At 55.2% G+C, this 17,940-nt stretch overlaps 7 protein-coding genes across 7 annotated transcripts; 5 read left to right on the top strand and 2 right to left on the bottom strand.

Moving 5' to 3' along the window:
• Nucleotides 1–146: 146 nt before the first annotated feature.
• On the top strand, nt 147–1,960 carry MAM_04817 (Vps5; the record flags this gene model as incomplete). Its single annotated transcript, XM_040823615.1, has 3 exons — nt 147–674; nt 756–1,739; nt 1,805–1,960. The coding sequence occupies 3 exons, from the start codon at nt 147–149 to the stop codon at nt 1,958–1,960; spliced, it is 1,668 nt and encodes a 555-aa protein (XP_040678286.1).
• A 343-nt stretch (nt 1,961–2,303) lies between these two features.
• MAM_04816 (uncharacterized protein) lies at nt 2,304–2,963 on the bottom strand (the record flags this gene model as incomplete). Its single annotated transcript, XM_040823614.1, has 1 exon — nt 2,304–2,963. The coding sequence occupies one exon, from the start codon at nt 2,961–2,963 to the stop codon at nt 2,304–2,306; it is 660 nt and encodes a 219-aa protein (XP_040678285.1).
• Nucleotides 2,964–3,308: 345 nt separating this feature from the next.
• On the top strand, nt 3,309–4,095 carry MAM_04815 (Flavin reductase-like, FMN-binding protein; the record flags this gene model as incomplete). Its single annotated transcript, XM_040823613.1, has 2 exons — nt 3,309–3,363; nt 3,446–4,095. The coding sequence occupies 2 exons, from the start codon at nt 3,309–3,311 to the stop codon at nt 4,093–4,095; spliced, it is 705 nt and encodes a 234-aa protein (XP_040678284.1).
• Nucleotides 4,096–5,034: 939 nt separating this feature from the next.
• Nucleotides 5,035–5,953, top strand: MAM_04814 (uncharacterized protein; the record flags this gene model as incomplete). Its single annotated transcript, XM_040823612.1, has 3 exons — nt 5,035–5,090; nt 5,171–5,537; nt 5,594–5,953. 3 exons carry the CDS (start codon nt 5,035–5,037, stop codon nt 5,951–5,953), a joined length of 783 nt encoding a protein of 260 aa, XP_040678283.1.
• Nucleotides 5,954–9,558: 3,605 nt separating this feature from the next.
• MAM_04813 (TPR repeat-containing protein) lies at nt 9,559–12,009 on the top strand (the record flags this gene model as incomplete). The annotated part of the gene is made up of 3 exons (XM_040823611.1): nt 9,559–9,601; nt 9,656–10,655; nt 10,776–12,009. 3 exons carry the CDS (start codon nt 9,559–9,561, stop codon nt 12,007–12,009), a joined length of 2,277 nt encoding a protein of 758 aa, XP_040678282.1.
• Nucleotides 12,010–12,424: 415 nt separating this feature from the next.
• On the top strand, nt 12,425–15,034 carry MAM_04812 (Membrane bound O-acyl transferase, MBOAT; the record flags this gene model as incomplete). Its single annotated transcript, XM_040823610.1, has 3 exons — nt 12,425–12,527; nt 12,920–13,181; nt 13,285–15,034. 3 exons carry the CDS (start codon nt 12,425–12,427, stop codon nt 15,032–15,034), a joined length of 2,115 nt encoding a protein of 704 aa, XP_040678281.1.
• A 671-nt stretch (nt 15,035–15,705) lies between these two features.
• On the bottom strand, nt 15,706–17,900 carry MAM_04811 (heat shock protein 90; the record flags this gene model as incomplete). The annotated part of the gene is made up of 2 exons (XM_040823609.1): nt 15,706–17,577; nt 17,643–17,900. The coding sequence occupies 2 exons, from the start codon at nt 17,898–17,900 to the stop codon at nt 15,706–15,708; spliced, it is 2,130 nt and encodes a 709-aa protein (XP_040678280.1).
• Between the last annotated feature and the right edge of the window lie 40 nt (nt 17,901–17,940).

Raw genomic sequence — 17,940 nt, 5'->3', positions numbered from 1 at the left:
GCGGACGGACAAGTGATGTGCCCGCTGACACTGACGTTTGCTCTGAGCATCGCCTCCCGCCACACATCGTCATCCTACATCGCGTTCTCTTCACCTCGTGCCAACCCAGTGCCCTCCTCCCACCGGCCAAATATACCCAACCATCCATGGATGTCGAGGAGTCGCCATGGGCCGACTCGGGCCACAGCCCGAGGGAGACTTCCCAGGCCGAGCCTGTCAGCTCTCAGCCCTCAGGTTCGCAAGCTGCACCTGCGACACCTCGCCCATCGCGCGGGCCACGGCGCCTCGTCGCCCAGCCTACCCGCCTTGAAGCCGTGGAAGATCCTTTGGGTCCTCTTAGTGCTTCAGCTGATGAAAATGACGGAACGTCAGACGCGCCGCCAGTGCCGCCGCAGAAGGAGCAGATGGTGATCCGAACTACGATGCCTCAACAGCAGCAGTCTCGACGACCGATTGACCCTCACCAAGTGAGTGATGATGATTTCAGAAGCCCTGGAAGTCCGAGGGCGCCGCCTCCAGTCGAACCTGCAAGACCGAGCAGTGTCCGAAGCGGCACACAACCCAGTGTCAGCATCGAGCAGGCTTCGAAGCCTTCCTTCCATATTACCGTTGGCGACCCGGTCAAAATTGGTGACTTGACAAGCTCACACATTGTTTATTCTGTCAGGACCAAGGTCAGTCAGCATTGGCCCAGCTCCGGACAGTTCAAGGTCTGAGCATCTACGCTGACTCGCAGTACTAATCGGCTTTTGCAGACCACTTCTCGAGCCTACAAGCAGCCCGAATTCGAGGTCAAGCGACGATATCGTGACTTTCTCTGGCTATACAACACCCTGCACACGAACAATCCCGGCTGCATTGTCCCTCCACCTCCTGAAAAACAGGCAGTCGGTCGATTCGATAGCAATTTTGTCGAGGCTCGACGAGCAGCTTTGGAGAAAATGCTCAACAAGACGGCTGCTCACCCTACCCTGCAACACGATGCTGACCTCAAGCTGTTCCTGGAGAGCGAGGCTTTCAATGTTGACATTAAACATCGGGAGCACAAGGAACCTATTCCTGCCGAGAGCAAAGGTGTTTTCGGCTCTTTGGGTATTAGTGTGGGACGCGGAGATAAGTTTGTTGAGCAAGATGACTGGTTCCACGACCGCAAGGTCTACCTCGATGCTTTGGAGAACCAGCTCAAGGGGCTTTTGAAGGCCATGGAGACCATGGTTGGGCAGCGCAAGATGATGGCTGAGGCGGCCGGCGACTTTTCAGCTTCCCTTCATGCTCTTTCTACCGTCGAACTATCGCCAACTCTGTCTGGTCCTCTGGAAGCTTTGTCCGAACTTCAACTCACGATTCGGGATGTGTATGACCGACAGGCTCAGCAAGATGTGCTCACTTTCGGAATCATCATTGAGGAATACATCCGCCTTATTGGGTCCGTGAAGCAAGCTTTCAGTCAACGCCAGAAGGGTTTCTACGCCTGGCACTCTGCGGAGTCGGAGCTTCAAAAGAAGAAGAGCACACAGGATAAATTACTTCGACAGGGAAAGAGTCAGCAGGATCGCCTGAACCAGATGAATGCCGAGGTTGGCGAGGCGGAGAAACGAGTACATCAAGCAAGATTACTCTTTGAGGAGATGGGTCGGTCACTGAAGACTGAAATCGATCGGTTTGAAAAGGAGAAGGTGGAGGATTTTAAGAGCGGAGTGGAAACATTCCTCGAGAGCGCAGTCGAAGCGCAGAAGGAGGTAAGATGCGTGGACATTCAATATTGACCTTTTGGATCCATGACCATTTTCTAACTCGTCGGCAGCTAATTGAGAAATGGGAAACGTTCCTGATGCAATTGGACGCAGAGGATGATGAGTCAGTCTTTTATCGACCGCCGGTATACAAACAGCAGTCGAAGCCACCTGGTGACACGGCCATCGACAGGGCCAGGGCAAGGATGGATGAGGATTCTGACTAGGATATTAATAGTATTCCAGTGGCGGCTTGTTCTTGTCAACAATAGTTTTTGTCACATTGACAATTCCCAGGGAACCATGTGGAGTAGGGTCGGAGCTATGCTTTGGTCGCATAATCAAGAGACCTCTTTGACTATTCCTATCATACAAGCTCGGCGAGCTGATTATTGTACATTTTGAGAACACCTGCATTGTATCAACGCCATTGCTGAAGCTCACTACGTATTCCGAGCCCTCTGCTCTTGCTTTGCTCATTTAATGGTAGATCCCCATATATATGTAAGTTTAGTGGTCATTTTGATGCTGGCCCCTCTGCATTCCATCACTGCTCGATATATTCCGAAATTATTTTCTCCTAGTAGGTGCCCTCTTCGGCCCCGAATCCTTCATGGTGCTCGTATCCTGTGCGGCATATCCCGTAATTAAATCTGCAAACACATCGTCGCTGGCCTCGCTGGCTGCAGCAGGGGCCTCGCCCTCCTCCGACTGAGCGGCGGCATCAAACGCGCGGCCAAACCGCTCACGAAAAGCAGCGAGTTTTCCGGCCTCATCTAGTTCGACATTTCGGAGGGACTTCTCGCTCGGTTGCCACAGGAGCGTGTTGCGGGTATCCTTTGATGCGCGGTAAATGGGGTTAGGGGACGTCGTGCGCATGGTGTAGGTCGAGCCGTCGGAGAGGGTGACAAGCTGGGTGAATGAATACGGTCGACGGGGACGAGGGATGAATGTTGCATGGCGGACTTGAATGGCAAAGCTTGTCGGCGGCGTTCTGGGGCTCTTGGCGCGTGAGACGGCCGCTCTCAAGGGCGCGAGGACCGTCGTGGAAGGAAATTTCCCCATTGCGAGAGGCTCTCCCGCGAAGCTGTGACCCTTGTTGTGCCTTGCGAGTCCGTTGGGGGGATGGACAGAGGATGTAGTTGCAAATCGAGGTGGTGATCCCTTGCGCTTGGTGGTTGTCGCAAAAATTCCCGGGCCGCTGCCCACGGCGGCGACATCCACCCACATGCATGGTCCTATCGATAACGATTTTCAGGTATTTCCCCATGAGTGCATCAATTCATTCAAACTTGCCCAACCCACCCTTCCTTTCCAGCGAACACGATTGTGCGGCTTTGTAGGGACGAAACCGCACCCAAGCAGCACCATGAGCTGCGTGACGCAATGAGGAATACGTGCAGAAGTTTGCGCAGTATTCAAGTGGGGCGGCTGGGTGGAGGGTCATCATCGTGCAGAGGGAGCTGCTGTGCTCGGCGGACAGCGGTTGTGGAGGGTAGGAGGAGTTATCTCCTGATGCCGTTGTTCAAGGGTATGTACGATACATTGATGGGAGCAATTGAGATAGGGGGTTGGATGAGTGGTCGGCAACCGCTGCCGCTACGCTCGCGAGCAGGGGAGCCCGAGGGAGGTTCGAGGACGGCTCCACGCAGTCGTGAGTTTGTCTGCACCGCTGATCCTGCATTGGCACTGACTGATGGCCGGGTGCGCAGGCTCAACACCAAGACGCTTCCAAACAGTAGCCTCACATCAGACATGGAAGGTCTCGTCGCCAAAGGCGCCAACCACGAACCCGGATGTCGAAACCAGCCTGACCGATCAACTACGCTCCGTCTTCCGCCTACTCACGAACCCGATCGTCGTGTGCACGGCGGCTCACAACGGCACGCCCCGGGCCATGACCATGTCGTCGTTTACGTCGTTGACGCTCTCCCCGACGCCTCTTGTTTCGTTCAACATTGCCACGCCGAGCCGGACCCTCGACGCAATCACCTCCAGCGGAGAGTTTAACATCCACGTTCTGGCGAGTGACGAAAGCGGCGCGGCGCTCGCTGATCATTTCATCCGGGGTAACACGGACGACGTGTTTGACACCATTGCCGGGGCGACATATACGATGGACAGAGGAGAGCCCGGAAGGAACTCGGCGCCGCTGCTGAAGGGAGAGGGAGTCTTGAGGGTCCTCCGATGCAAGCTGTTGCGGGATGGGGCGACGAGAGGCCTGGTGCGTGTGCGAGACCACGTCATCGTTGTGGGGGAGGTGGTTGAGATGATACCCGGGAACAAGACGAAGGAATTTGGGTTGGCATACGCGGATAGAAGGTATAGACAGGTTGGGGGCGTCATTGAGAATGAGCATTGACCGTCCGACTGTATGCTGCGTTTGCGGCTTGTTTCTCGAGGAGCCGCGTCTCGTCTGTGTGGGGACGGTGGGCAGAGAGGGTAATTCACGTGGAAATGAATGACACATGCAGACTTTGCCGTCCGTCAGCTGTAGCAAACGCAGGTGTGCAAAAGCTCTGTTGACTCGTCCTCCTTCCAACTCGATGAGTAGCGGTGTAGTATAGATAGCTAGCTTAGCTTAATTATATCTGTTGGAAACTGCAGGGGAGAATACATAAAATTCCCAAGTGGAGTATAGTTGTAGTGATTTTATAATATAGCAGCGTTATGGCTCATGTGCTACTGTAGGCTGTAGCGTAGGTCGCAGGTGGGGCCGAGTGCAGGCACGACGGCCAACGGATCAATAGTCGGAGCGCTACGGTGACATGGGGTGTTGACGAACAGTAACGTATAAGCAGGCTGGTTTCATGACAATGTAACTACTACTCCGTAACAGCAGTTCACCCAAGGTTCGCGTGAACCTAAGGTGAACAGCGTAATATAGGGACCCCAGATTCGCTTCGTAGATAGACTCTAGCTCCTTAGTGTTCAATACGATCATTACATTGACCTACCTAGGCAAGCTTTGCTTACAACTCTTTGACTCTAATCACTCGGTTACGGTCTACGACCTATCACCAGCCTAACACCAAACCGCTCAGATTGACCCCAGTGGCTCTGCCAACGTAGACTCTGACTTGTTTATCCCTTGGGAACCGAGCCGTTACAACTGGCTTATTCCGTTTTGGTGAAGGCAGTGGTGGTTTGATATCCAGTGAGTAAATGTAAATATAGAAATGCACACGACCAATGTTGAACGTCGGGGAACGTTGAACGCCATGGAAATTGTAATTGCACCAAGCCTGTTTATGACGATGATGTTGCAGGCAACCACTTGGCAGGGTCGGTGGCCGTCCACATGACGCTCGGCTTCGGCGAGACGTTCGTCTACCTCAATCTCCTGTACTACGTGAGGTAAGAATCCCCTTCCCACAGCGGTAGCGGTCGACGGGGCTCCCAACTTGCCGCCGCCGCCCCTGCTTACGCCTTGTCAGCACCCTCATGCTTCACCGCGAGTACTTCCCCTTCCTGCCGACCCCGGAGTCGGAGCCACGGGGTCCAGTCGACCAGCCCATGCTGGGGGCGCCCGCCCCCGAGGGCTGGTGGGACGACAGCTCCCGACTCCTCTTCGGCGCGGCAGAGCACATCGCCGCCATTCTACACGAGGCCTCCGAGTGTGGCGTGCATCTCATGACGCCCTTTGCCGGGTTCTGCGCATTCTCAGCCGGCTACCTCAACCTCTACGTGGCGAAATACCCCCGAATGAACCTGGGCCGCAGCCCGCGAGCAAGCGACTGTCTCAAAATGTGTCTCGACTACCTGGAAAAGTTTCGACTTGTCTGGAAAATCGCCGACGGATGGGTAAGCCGCCCGCAAGCATGACACGACCGTGGCCACCGTTGCGCTAACATTGAGAGGGCGGCACGCGCAAGATCAAAACGATACACCATGCATCCGTGCTCTACGAGCGAGCAACCGAGGACCGGACACGATACCAGGGGCGCACACGAGCAGACTTTGATACTCTACACCAGTCTGTCCACGAGTTCCGTGTCGTGGATAGATCCGACGCGCATACTCGGGAGATTCGGGGCGCGGAGCGGCCCTCGGCGCAGGCGACTTGGCCGGTTCAAGGGCACGAGCACGAGCACGAGCACGAGCACGAGCTCGACACTAATACCTTGTTGAACCAGCTTTTCGCGGAAGTCAGCAATAACCTCGACGAGCAGGGGGCCTGGTCTCAATGGTGGCCGGCGATTGATCAGGTGGATCTTTAATGAGCTGCGTAATTACATCCGGGGTTTTTTTTTTCGTTGAAGCTTCCAATGAATGAGTGACGACCTTTGATTTTTTTGATTTTTTTTTTAAAAAGGGCTGTAATATCTGGTTTTCTATACATGTCCTATTTTTATTTCCCGGTCTAGAAAAACAGTCAACAGATAATGCACCTCTTCATATGGCTCCCCTCCCGTCACCGCCAACAAATGCATACCTGTCGCGTCAACCATTCGCCGTTTCTCCTTCCAATCACGCCTTTGCAAAGACCTTTCTCGAGTTCATCAGGCGAACAGCAAGCATAAAGAGCATGCCGACAAAAGGCGCCACAACCACGCCAAGAGGACGTTTTTTGAAGCAGCTAAAAAGGCACGTAAATGGCGTCTGGATTCTGTACTAGATCTACTAGAAATTTGGGACGAGAAGGGTGTACATTATAGGCGAAGAGGTTAATAGCGTTATTAGGTTGAAAATTGGCCCGCCTTGGTGTCCGGCCCGCCTTGCTGTCGAGCACCACCTTTGGTGGTGAGGGCTTTTGCTAGCCGAACCACATAAAGTGGGGCGGGCACGATTAATAGATCCGGAGGCGAGCATCTTGATCCCGCGATCAAAGGAAGGCCACGGCCAGTATTCCGCAAGAAGTGGATCATGATTCTGCCCATGGTGTATTCGGAGGCATCACGGGGCAATACAGGAAAAGAAAAGAAATGTAAAGAAAATAATTACTTGACATGTGTGAACATGTACAGTTTGCCCTGCACGGGCCTCTTGGCCGCCAGAAGGCACCCAGTGAAGCGTCACAGGTTGATTGAAGGTGGTTTGACAAGCCTGGAATAGCATGCTTGTACGGAGTAATGGACGTTTGCTTCGCCACCGGTTTCTTTAAGCCCATCTCACCGTTGCATTGACGCGCCGGCGACTCGCTTCTCCGTGGCAGGGCTTCTTTGTAGGGAACGTAAATGAAACTTGTTGCTGATGGGCCATGGCGGTCTCGGAGATTGAATATCCCACCGACCCGACAAATAGAATGGCACTTGCTTAGTCCAAGTTCGCCTGTAGGTTGATTGACCCCCAGCCACCCGGGTTTACATGCCGCTAAAGTGCGGCGGCGTGTCGGTGCGAAATAGCTTCATCCTCATTACACATGTGCCAATGGCCATGGGCACGTCTTCGGATTTCGTCAGCGAATCGCCAAGGGGTGTTGAAGGTTTGGCAGGGCGGGTGCCTTGGTGCGATACCGACAAGAACAGCGCGTGGAGGCAGGCGGCGGCCCCAAGCCTGGTGAGGCAAATCAGACTCGAGAGGATGGGCGCCTCGGTGTGACGACATGAGCTCAGGTCCTGTGATGGCAGGGCTGAGGCGATGGCTGTGAGACAGCGGCCGGTAGCTTCAGCCAAAAAATCGCGATGAGTGCGAGTGCGACCAGGCATTAGCGGTACGACGTCGAGGTGGGCGTTTGAAGCACATGGTCGAGTTCGGTAGCATCAAGTGCCATGCGGCTCAAGCAGAGTCGCCCGTGCATACATGCGTAGGCCCAAGGACTCCGGGCCACCATTTACCATCGGCAGGTGAGATGTGCCACCGGTCCAGATGTCGTTCCTAAGAGAGGCGCAGGGCTTTGGGGATTTTGGCCTTGATGCTTGGCCGACGTCGAGAAGATGGCACAAGCGTCCGTCCGAGCTTTCCTTCCTATGTGGCAAGCCGGAACCTGCAAGTGAGGCGCAAGGGTTCAAATCAAGGGTTGACAAGACCGAGACGGGCAGCCAAACATTTCAGCTTGAACGCCTTGGGCGGATGACTCTGAATGCCGTCGAAGACCAAGATTCGATCAAGAATCTTGCCCCAAGCCCCAAATCCCAAGGCCCCGGACGAGACAGACTCATGCTTTTCGCTTGGATGCCTAGATGCCTAGCAAGAAGTGAGTGAGGCGAGCTGGTCGTTTGGCATTGCGTCATATCGTCGACCCAAGATCAAATGGCAGCACTGGAATGCTGGGTTCGGTCCAAGGGGCTGGATGTGATTCCCGTGCAGAGGCTTCCTGTTGCACCAGAGAGACGGCTTGTGGCCCTGCAATGACCCATTTGCTCATAGACCCAGAGGTCAAGGGACTCAACAGTCCATCTCGATGTCGCCTCGAGCCGACATGGTGGACATGGTGGTGCGCGCGTGCATCTTTGTCGTGCGGGTGTGCTCTCGTGTCTTGTGTCGCTTCGAACCGTTATTGTATCCATTCATCATTGATCCTGCAGGGCCGGGCCACCCCTTGCATATTTGAAGGAACCCTTGTCCGCCTCTGCGTGGGAATATCACACCAGACTTGACTTGGACATCTCAAAACATCGTCAGTCAATATTTGTCGCTCGCAACCGGCCTTGGCCCCCAACCATTTGAGACTCGGTCCAGCAAGACAAAGCAGATACCCACCCGTCCACCCGTCCACCCTCCCGACCAACCAACCAACCAACCAACCAATCAACCACCTCACACCTGCCCGCGTTTTGCGTTGCGCCTGCAGCGCCTCGTGCGTGCGAATCCACAGCTTCCCGGCGCTCATCTTGATCGCTCCTTCTCAAGCTTTCTTCAGCCCCTCCCCCCCTCGGCTTGGCGCACGCTTCCCGCCAGCTTCCCGCCAGTCAACTGCGCCACCCGCCATATTCAGCCAGTGGACGCCCTGTGCCTGGACCTCCTGTACGCTGGAGCCAGTGCGGCCCGCACTCTATCGAGTACTCCAGACTCCAGACTGCAGACTCCTGTCACCGTTGGCAGCGGCCGCAGACCGCGCCCACATTCAAGTCCACTACACGCTTGTCCAACGTCTCCAAGCCGCGGGCCTCCAAAACTGTCTCGCAGGTTGGTAGCCTTGGACTACGATACAGGCTGAAATAGTCGAGCTATCTGAGCAGACTGCCTGGGCAGATTGACCGTCGCCGATATCCGGGAGCAGATCATTAAGTTATTCTTGACTCTGCGTCGCACCTTCCGTCCAGACTAGGTTGTTCCCGTTCGCCCGGTTGAACGGCCGCGAAACATTGGCACTAAGCGGCACTGAAGCTTCAGCTGTAAGCACCTGGGCCCCGACCTCGACGTCGACAAGCTTGATCTGCCGGCACCTGTTCAGACACCTGAGAGTTCTCACAGACAGCACCGTCAATTTCCTCTGCCTCTGCCTGCCCCCCGGCCAAGTCGTCACTTGGTCCAGTCGCATTTGGCTCCCCTCTCCTCACTCAGACTGGCGCAGACAAAACTTGAGACTCTCTCACGTAATAGTACGTTTATCTCACTCGTTTTTGCCGCCTTGTTTCCTTCTTCTCCCCCCCCCACTTCTCTTCCTCAATCCCAATTTCTCCTCCGTGCCAAAGAAAGCTGCCTGGTTTTCTATGCATCTCTGACATGGCTACTGAACCCCAACCAAACAGCTCACCAACTGGCCTGTAGAAATCTTCAAAAAACGACCAAATCGACTGGCTGACCTCGGAGCTGGCCAGCCAAGTCGCACCAGACCAGTTACCACCCAGGTAAGCCCCTCCTTTTGAACGCCCTTCGGCAAACCTTTGTTGCATCTGCACCTCCTTTCACTTCAGCCTCAGGCAACGCGCGCGTGCCCATCATGGCGAGTGCGCCGAAGCGGTGCGATGTCGTATGCTTCCGACGTGTGCTACACTGCGCATGCTGGCTTGCTTCATGCTGACATGCTCTGATCTCAGGACCTACTTGTATGGACCAATACTTCTTCTCCCCTCAGGTACTCCAGAAGCGCAAGTTGAGCACGCCACAGCTGCCGAATCTATCAGAATATGCAGTCAATCTACGCCGCAAGAGACCACATACCCTCGACAATAACTCACAGGCCCAGGAGATGAATGTGATTTACATACGCTCCTATCCCTCGCCCCCCCATGACCCGGAACCCACATCTGCCACCGCCTCATCCCACGGCAAAGATGTCCCCGCTACCAGGAAGCGCCAATGGAGAGTTTCGATTCGTGTCAACAATAATGCCCCGACCTTGGCAAATATTGAAGACCCTTTTCCCGAAGTTGATTACTCCGGAGTCTTTGAGAAGTATTTGCAAAGCTCCGGCCGACCTCGTTGGAGCTCTCAGAATCTGGCCCCTGACCAGGACGGCTTGGATGATATAGCACTTGCGGAGAAGCGGATTGAAGAATATGGCAAAGCGCTGTTTGACCAGCTGGACAAAAATACCAATTTCTTCGAGACTGGCGATTCAGAAGCCCAGATTTATGTGGTGGAGCATCACGGCAACGACAACATGAGCACGACGGAGGGCGGCATTCACTGCCTGGCATGGGAGCTACTAGAGTCTGTGGAAGTGGCACGTCTACCCAACCTACGCTTGCGCGTGACCCGTGTCAGCGACTTTCCATCTCGTCGATCAATTCAACCCCCACGACCCGAAGGCCCGCGGCTGGCAGAAATTCAAGCAGATACCAACGCCACTTTCAAAATTCTCCTGGTTATTGCCCGCGACTTTTCCCGCGCCGGTGCCCAACGAGACCCGGAGCCGGACTTGGCACAGTGGCCACTTATGAATCTCCAAAAGAAGCTCCGAAGCCGCCTTACTCTCGAAATTGTGCGCCCAGGTAGCCTCGAAGAACTAGACCGTCATCTGTCTAAACGAGCCAAGCAGAAGGTCGAGTTCAATTTGGTTCACTTTGACCTCCACGGGCGACTTATGCGCAATGAGTACGTGGCTATATCCCTTGTTCACTTCATCCCCCCCACCCCTCTCCTGTTTTTTGGTCTCCTTCTCCTCCTTGCCCCTGACATCCAACTGATCAACCTTTGCTGACCGGCATGGCCCAGGACTGGTGAGCTGAGTCCCTGGTTGATGTTCGCAAAGCAATACAGACCCAGTGCTTCAGAATCTTCCATCCCTCAAACGCAACTTGCCAAAGCTGATGCCGTCGCGGAAGTTCTTGCCCAGCATCAAGTCGAGAACGTTGTGCTCAATGCTTGTCTATCGGCATACAACCGATCTGGCCCCGCAACCAACTTGACACACATTTTTTTGCGACACGGCATTTCAAATGTCTCAGCCATGTGGTATTATGTTCACTGGAAGACAGTTCAAACCTACGTGGAAGCCTTTTACGACAAGTTACTCATCGAGTGCCTCGACTTCCATGCGGCAGCCCAGCGGGCGAGGGAGTCTCTGCGGCAGCAGCCCACCTGCCTCACAGGACGGGCATACCAAGACTTCTTCCTCTGTGTCAACTATGCGCGCAACTCGCATAGGAGTGATAGCATGTTGCGCGAAGCCAGCCCGTCGCCTTCGGTAAAGTCACACGATTCGACCTTGACCACGTCCAATGCATCGATCAAGAGTTCGCGCAGCGGGAGCTGGATGAAACCATCCTCGAGGATTACAGGTGGTTTTGGCTGGATGAACGGGCCTATTTTGCGGCTTCAGTTGCACCTTCTGGAGCTCGAGTACAAACTCATGACATTCAGAATCGTATACGCCAGCGACTTGGACCAGGCCGGCTCCGACCTCGATGGGACACTGGACAGGATGGTCAATATGTGGCTCAACACCAATCTCATTGATGAGGTGCTTTACTACAAGGCCAAAGACTTTGGGAAGCGCAGCCTCATTTCTGGGGGTGTCTCGGTAACCCGGCGTGACAGACGCAGACGAGGGAGTTACAGCGGGCCGTTGCAGCGCTTGTTTCCTCGGGCTGTAGACCCGGTGCGACAGACGTTGCACATTGTGAGGGAGGTTGACAGCGTGGTGGATCCAGGGATGCAGGCCGACGAGCTTGAAAACCAGCGGCAAGAAGAGCGGCGGTTCTTGGCTCAAGAGGGTCTAAAACACTTTGCCAACAAGGTGCATGAGGAGGGCTGCGACTACATGATCTTCCTAGGGAGCCAAAATGCCCAATGGTGGCGAACATATCTCCAAGCTCTGGACGGCGAGTGGTGGTTAGGCATGCCATGGAGCTTCACCGTACACACCAGATTCAGCAAGGCTACGGAGACAGGTTCAAAGATGGATCAACACAGACCGTGTGCACCGACAGGACTAGCCGTTGGCTAATAAGTCGACGCCGAGGGTTTCCAGTCGGAATCTATTTTTAGTTGAGGATATTTTCATCCTGAAACATATCTCTTGCGTTTAGCACGAGTAAGAAATGCGGTGGCACGATATAGACAAAAGGGATCACATGTGTATACTAACTGATTGGCATTTCTACGGAGACTGGGTTTACGTTTGTTTATTTATTTGCAGGCATGATTTGAAGGCGACATGCATGGACTCGGCGCGATGGCGACTTTGCTTAGCTTGGCTTTGGGCGTGTTGTTTGCGTGGGAGCCGGGATTTGCGGCTTCATGTACCAACTAGTAGTAGAATTTGATACAAGTAATATGAATAAGCTAGTTGTTGTTTGCAAAGCGAGCGAGCGGGCGAGACACGCAAGCCTACTTAGTTGGAAGTTGGCGCACAAATCGTCATGTTTCGCCCAGTCGCCGCGCGCCTTCGGAAGCTGACCTTGCTCCGTCGGAGAACAGACGTTCCTCCAACGGGCCAGCGGGTGGCAACTGGCGGCATTTGGCGTGAGTGGCCCCTTCCTTGGCAGCTTGGGACGAGGACGAGATTGAAGGCACGCCGGCGGCCTAGCAGCTCATGCTCACATTCACATTCATGCCCACGACGCGGGGCGTCTCCGAGGCCATCCATCGACTGATCAGTCAATGATCATCCATCCAGTCCACCATCCCCCGGAAGAAGCTGGGTGACGTGCGCTGGGGTCTCTGTGGCGGCGGCAAGCGCCGAGCTGGCTTCTTTGTTCGATTGGCGTGGAGACGCTTATTCGTCCGTCCTTTTTTTTTTCCCCTTTTTCTACCTGTAGCTTCTGCGGAGCTGAGCGGCATATACAGAGTATTGGGTTTGCCATTGCGCAGGCGCTTTGGTACGGAGCGTTGTTACTTGGACAATAGTCGCTCAGGCCCAGCCTGCGGCTCTCTGCAGTGCAAGAAGCCAGAAGCCTCCGAGGTCGACGAAGGTGAAAGACACCAGGCCAGGAGCATGATGAGCACGTCGGCGCCCGTGACGGCCAATGGCCTCGACCGCGACCGCGACCACGGCCACATTTTGCGGCCGCGGAAGCGAAAAGGCATCCGTACCCGAGCGGTGCGGACTGTGTCCAGCGAGAGCGACAGTCACATTGGCGTGGTGAGCGAGAGCGCGCCAGCGAGCGGGTTGACGAGGTGAGTCCTGCTTCCTCCACACAGCAAAGCCAAAAACACCATCACCAGGTCCTTTTGCCTTTGCTTCCCATCTCTACAAGCACCCAAGTACTCACCATGACAGCGGCCGCGCCACGCCCATCCCGGAAAACGCACCGCCGTCCGCCAAGTCGCTGTCCTCGGCGCGCAAGCTCGTCCGCGCGGAGCAAAAGCGTCGCCTCTTCCCGACCATCGAGTACGCCTCGCGTGTGTCGCACTTTGACCCCGAGAGTGACTACCGCGACTTCCACGGCTTCTTCAATCTGTTTTGGATCGGGCTGGCCATCATGGGCATCACCACGATGCTGCGCAATATGCGAGACACGGGCTACCCGCTCCGCATCCAGATCTGGAGCCTGTTCACCGTGAAGCTGTGGCACCTGGCCGTCGCCGACCTCCTCATGGTGGCCACGTCGCTCGTCGGCCTGCCGCTGCACAGGGTCTTCAGGAGGGCGCCCATGAGGGCGGCACTGACCTGGGCAAAGGCCGGCATGGCCATCCAGAGCGCATACCAGGCTCTCTGGCTGACCCTGTGGATCGCCGTGCCCTTCGTGCTCGAGTGGACGTGGACGGCCCAGGTCTTCCTGCTGCTGCACACCATGGTGATGCTCATGAAGATGCACTCGTACGCCTTCTACAACGGCCACTTGTCCGAGACCGAGAAGCGCCTGCGCTCCCTGGACTCGCCCGGCGACAGCGCCGACACCAGACCGGCCTACGTCTATCCCCCGGCCAACCTCCGCCGCGGCAGCATCTCCGGCATCCCGACGACCAAGACCCCGTCCTCCCCCGACACGGAGCGCCCGCCCCAACCCGCCGACAAACACGCGCCGCCCTCGCCGGCCACCTCCCCCGACTCGTCGCTCGACATCGGAACCCTTCGCGAAGCCCTCGCCCGCGAACTCACGTCCCCCATGGGCAACACCACGTACCCGCACAACCTCACCTGGGCCAACTACATCGACTACCTCTTCTGCCCGACGCTCTGCTACGAGCTCGAGTACCCGCGCACGCCGAGCGTAAACTGGACCTCCCTCATTGCCAAAACCGTCGCCACCTTCGGCTGCATCTTCCTCCTCACCGTCACGTCAGAAGAGTTCATCCTCCCCGTGCTCGTCGACGCCCAGCGCCGCCTCAACGCCTCCTCGCCGCCGTCCACCCCCGAGGCCCTGCTCATCCTCGCCGAGTCCATATCCTGGCTCCTCTTCCCCTTCATGCTCACCTTCCTGCTCGTCTTCCTCGTCATCTTCGAGTACGTCCTCGGCGCCTTTGCCGAAATCACCCGCTTCGCAGACCGCCACTTCTACGCCGACTGGTGGAACTCGACCGACTGGATGGAGTTCTCGCGCGAGTGGAACGTCCCCGTCTACTCCTTCCTGCGCCGCCACGTCTACAGCGCCTCGAGGCCGCACACGGGCAAGATGCTCGCCACCCTCATCACCTTCCTCATCTCCGCCGCCATGCACGAGGTCGTCATGGCCTGCATCTCCAAGAAGATCCGCGGCTACGGCTTCATCTGCCAGATGCTGCAGCTGCCCATCGTCATGCTGCAGCGCACGCGCCTCATCAGGGGCCGCCAGACCCTCAACAACGTCTGCTTCTGGTGCTCCATGATCTTGGGCCTGAGCCTGGTGCGTCCCCCGTCTCCTCTCCCTGCCGTGCGAGCACGGTGCCCGCGTTCGCGTTTCACGGCTAACAGCAGCCTCTCCTCTGGCAGATTTGTGCCCTCTACGTCCTTGTATAATCTTGATCTTGTCTTCAGCTCACGCAAACGTCCCGCTCACCTGCCCGCAACTGTAGTCTGCACGGCCATGCGCGCCGTTTCCGCTATTTAAACATGGATGTCGCTTGACAAGATAGATGGCCTTGCGAAATCGCATTGTCCCGGGTCCGTCATTCCGACCCGGCATTTGAGCTTGTTCCTTATTCTTTTGAGTAGTGCTGTTTGGAGGGTCCAACCAAGATTGAAATCGTCGACATGTGCAGCGACATGCAGCTCGTGTCCCCGAACGATACCCCTTGCCGTGTAGCCAAAATCGTAACAAGCCACGTCTACCACGCTCCGTCAAGAGGGAAATTTCTCTACAGTTTGGCAACGTGACGCGTCACATGCCTTGTCCTTGGGATGCCCAACTTCTTGTCACTTATACACGCCACACACTAATCAGCATCTGTGCTCTTGTGGAGCAGCATGCACCGCGGTTGATGGGATTCGGGTGTCATGGACCGCTCAGTCACATCTTCACCAGCCAGCCAAAGATACTATTTATGCCTTTTCATTGATCCGTCTACCTCATAATCATAGCTAGCTGGTAAAGTACACCCTGATCCATCCTTGATGAGGCCAATGCCAGGGAATTATGGCCAAGCAAAGCATAAATCCATTGAGAGAAATAAAAAGACTCAAAAACAACCAGCGCGTTCAGAGACCTTGTGATCTAAAACACCGTCCAACTCCGTGAAAGCTTTTTCTAACCTCTGTGCCAAGTATACGCTGAGAAGGCGCCTAATCGACCTCCTCCATAGCGCTGTCGCCAGTCTCGGCGGCAGGGGCGGCTTCAGCTTCAGCGGGAGCCTCGGCAGGGGCAGCAGAGTCATCTTCTTCAATGTTGAGACCGAGCTGAACGAGCTTGTGGATGCGCTCGGCAAAGCCTGCAGGCTCCTCAATGGTGAAACCGGACACGAGCAGGGAGGTCTCGAACAGAAGCTGGACGATGGACTTGACAGTCCGATCTTTTTCGCCGTCGGCCTCGACCTTCTTCTTGAGCTCCTGGATGATAACGGACTTGGGGGAGATCTCAAAGGTCTTCTTGGAAGACATATAGCTGGACATGGAGGTGTCACGGAGGGCCTGGGCCTTCATAATACGCTCCATGTTGGCAGACCAGCCAAATTGGCCCGTTCGGATAGCGCAGGGGGAGAGACCGAGCTTGTGGCTGACAACGACCTTTTCGACCTTTTCGCCGAGGACGTTCTTGAGGCTCTTGGCCAGGCTCTCGTACTCCTTCTCCTCCTGCTCGCGGGCCTTCTTCTCCTCATCAGTTTCCTCGAGTTCGAAGTCCTTGGTAATATCAACGAGCTTCTTCTCCTCGAACTCCTTGAGCTGGGTCATGGCGTACTCATCAATGGGGTCAACCAGGAACAGAACTTCGAAGCCCTTCTCTTTGAGAGTGTCAAGGAAAGGAGACTTGGAGACGGCCTTGATAGACTCGCCAGTGATGTAGTACATATTCTTCTGGTGCTCAGGCATGCGAGTGACGTAATCGGACAGAGAGGTCATCTCATCCCCAGACTTGGTAGAGTTGAAGCGCAAAAGCTTGGCGAGCTGCTGGCGGTTCTGAGAGTCCTCGTGGATGCCGAGCTTCAAGTTCTTGGAAAAGGCACTGTAGAACTTGTCAAACTGCTCCTTGTCCTCGGCAATCTCCTGGAAGAGCTCCAAGGACTTCTTGACAATATTCTTCTTGATGACCTTCATGATCTTGTTCTGCTGGAGGGTCTCACGAGACAAGTTGAGGGGAAGATCTTCAGAGTCGACGACACCCTTGACGAAGCTGAGCCACTCGGGGATAAGCTCGGTAGCGTCGTCAGTGATGAAGACACGGCGAACATAAAGCTTGATGTTGTTCTTAGTCTTCTTGGTCTCGAAAAGATCAAAGGGAGCACGCTTAGGAACGAAGAGGATGGCACGGAACTCGAGCTGACCCTCGACGGAGAAGTGCTTGACGGCAAGGTGGTCCTCCCAGTCGTTGGACAGAGACTTGTAGAACGAAGCGTATTCCTCCTGGGTGATGTCCTGGGGATTGCGAGTCCAGATGGGCTTTTGCTTGTTGAGTTCTTCCTCTTCGATAGTGGTCTCCTTGATTTTCTTGGTCTTTTTCTTCTTCTCCTTCTCCTTCTCCTCGTCTTCGTCATCGACCTCCTCAATACGAGGCTTCTTGTCGTCGCCCTCCTCCTCCTTGACCTCCTCGACATCGGCGTCCTCGTCGGGGACCTCCTTCTCAGTCTCCTTCTGGACGTGGAGGTAGATGGGGTACGAGATGAACTCGGAGTGCTTCTTGATGACCTCCTTGATCTTGCTCTCATTCAAATACTCAGCCTGCTCATCCTTGAGGTGGAGGATAATAGAGGTACCGCGACCGAGCTGCTGACCATCAGTGTCGGCGGTGATGTTGAAGGTACCACCCGCACTAGACTCCCAGATGTACTGCTCGTCATCGTTGTTCTTTGAAACGACAGTGACCTTGTCGGCTACAAGGTAGGCAGAGTAGAAACCGACACCAAACTGACCAATCATGGAGACATCGGCGCCAGCAGTCAAAGCCTCCATAAACTGCTTGGTACCAGAGCGGGCAATGGTACCCAGGTTGTTGACAAGGTCCTTTTCATAAACGTCAGTCTTCAAGACTATTTCCGGGTACAGCAAAGCGTTTGGTTTAAACTTACGGCCTTGGTCATGCCAATACCAGTATCCCTGATGGTCAAGGTCTTGGCCTCCTTGTTGGGGATAATATCAATGCGCAAGTCCTTCCCAGAGTCAAGCTGGCTGGGGTCGGACAAGGCCTTGTAGCGGATCTTGTCCAAGGCATCAGAGGCGTTAGAGACGAGTTCTCTCAAGAAGATTTCCTTGTTGGAGTAGACGGTGTTGATGATGAGCGAGAGAAGCTGAGAGATCTCAGCCTGGAACTCGAAAGTCTCAGACATTGTGATGGGTATCTAAAGGAGGAATTGTCTGGCGGTGTCG

Source organism: Metarhizium album, assembly GCF_000804445.1.
Source record: "Metarhizium album ARSEF 1941 chromosome Unknown scaffold_11, whole genome shotgun sequence".
NCBI classification, from domain to species: Eukaryota; Fungi; Ascomycota; class Sordariomycetes; order Hypocreales; family Clavicipitaceae; genus Metarhizium; species Metarhizium album.
Note: the sequence above shows the minus strand (reverse complement) of the source record. Positions and strands in the feature narration are given on the sequence as shown.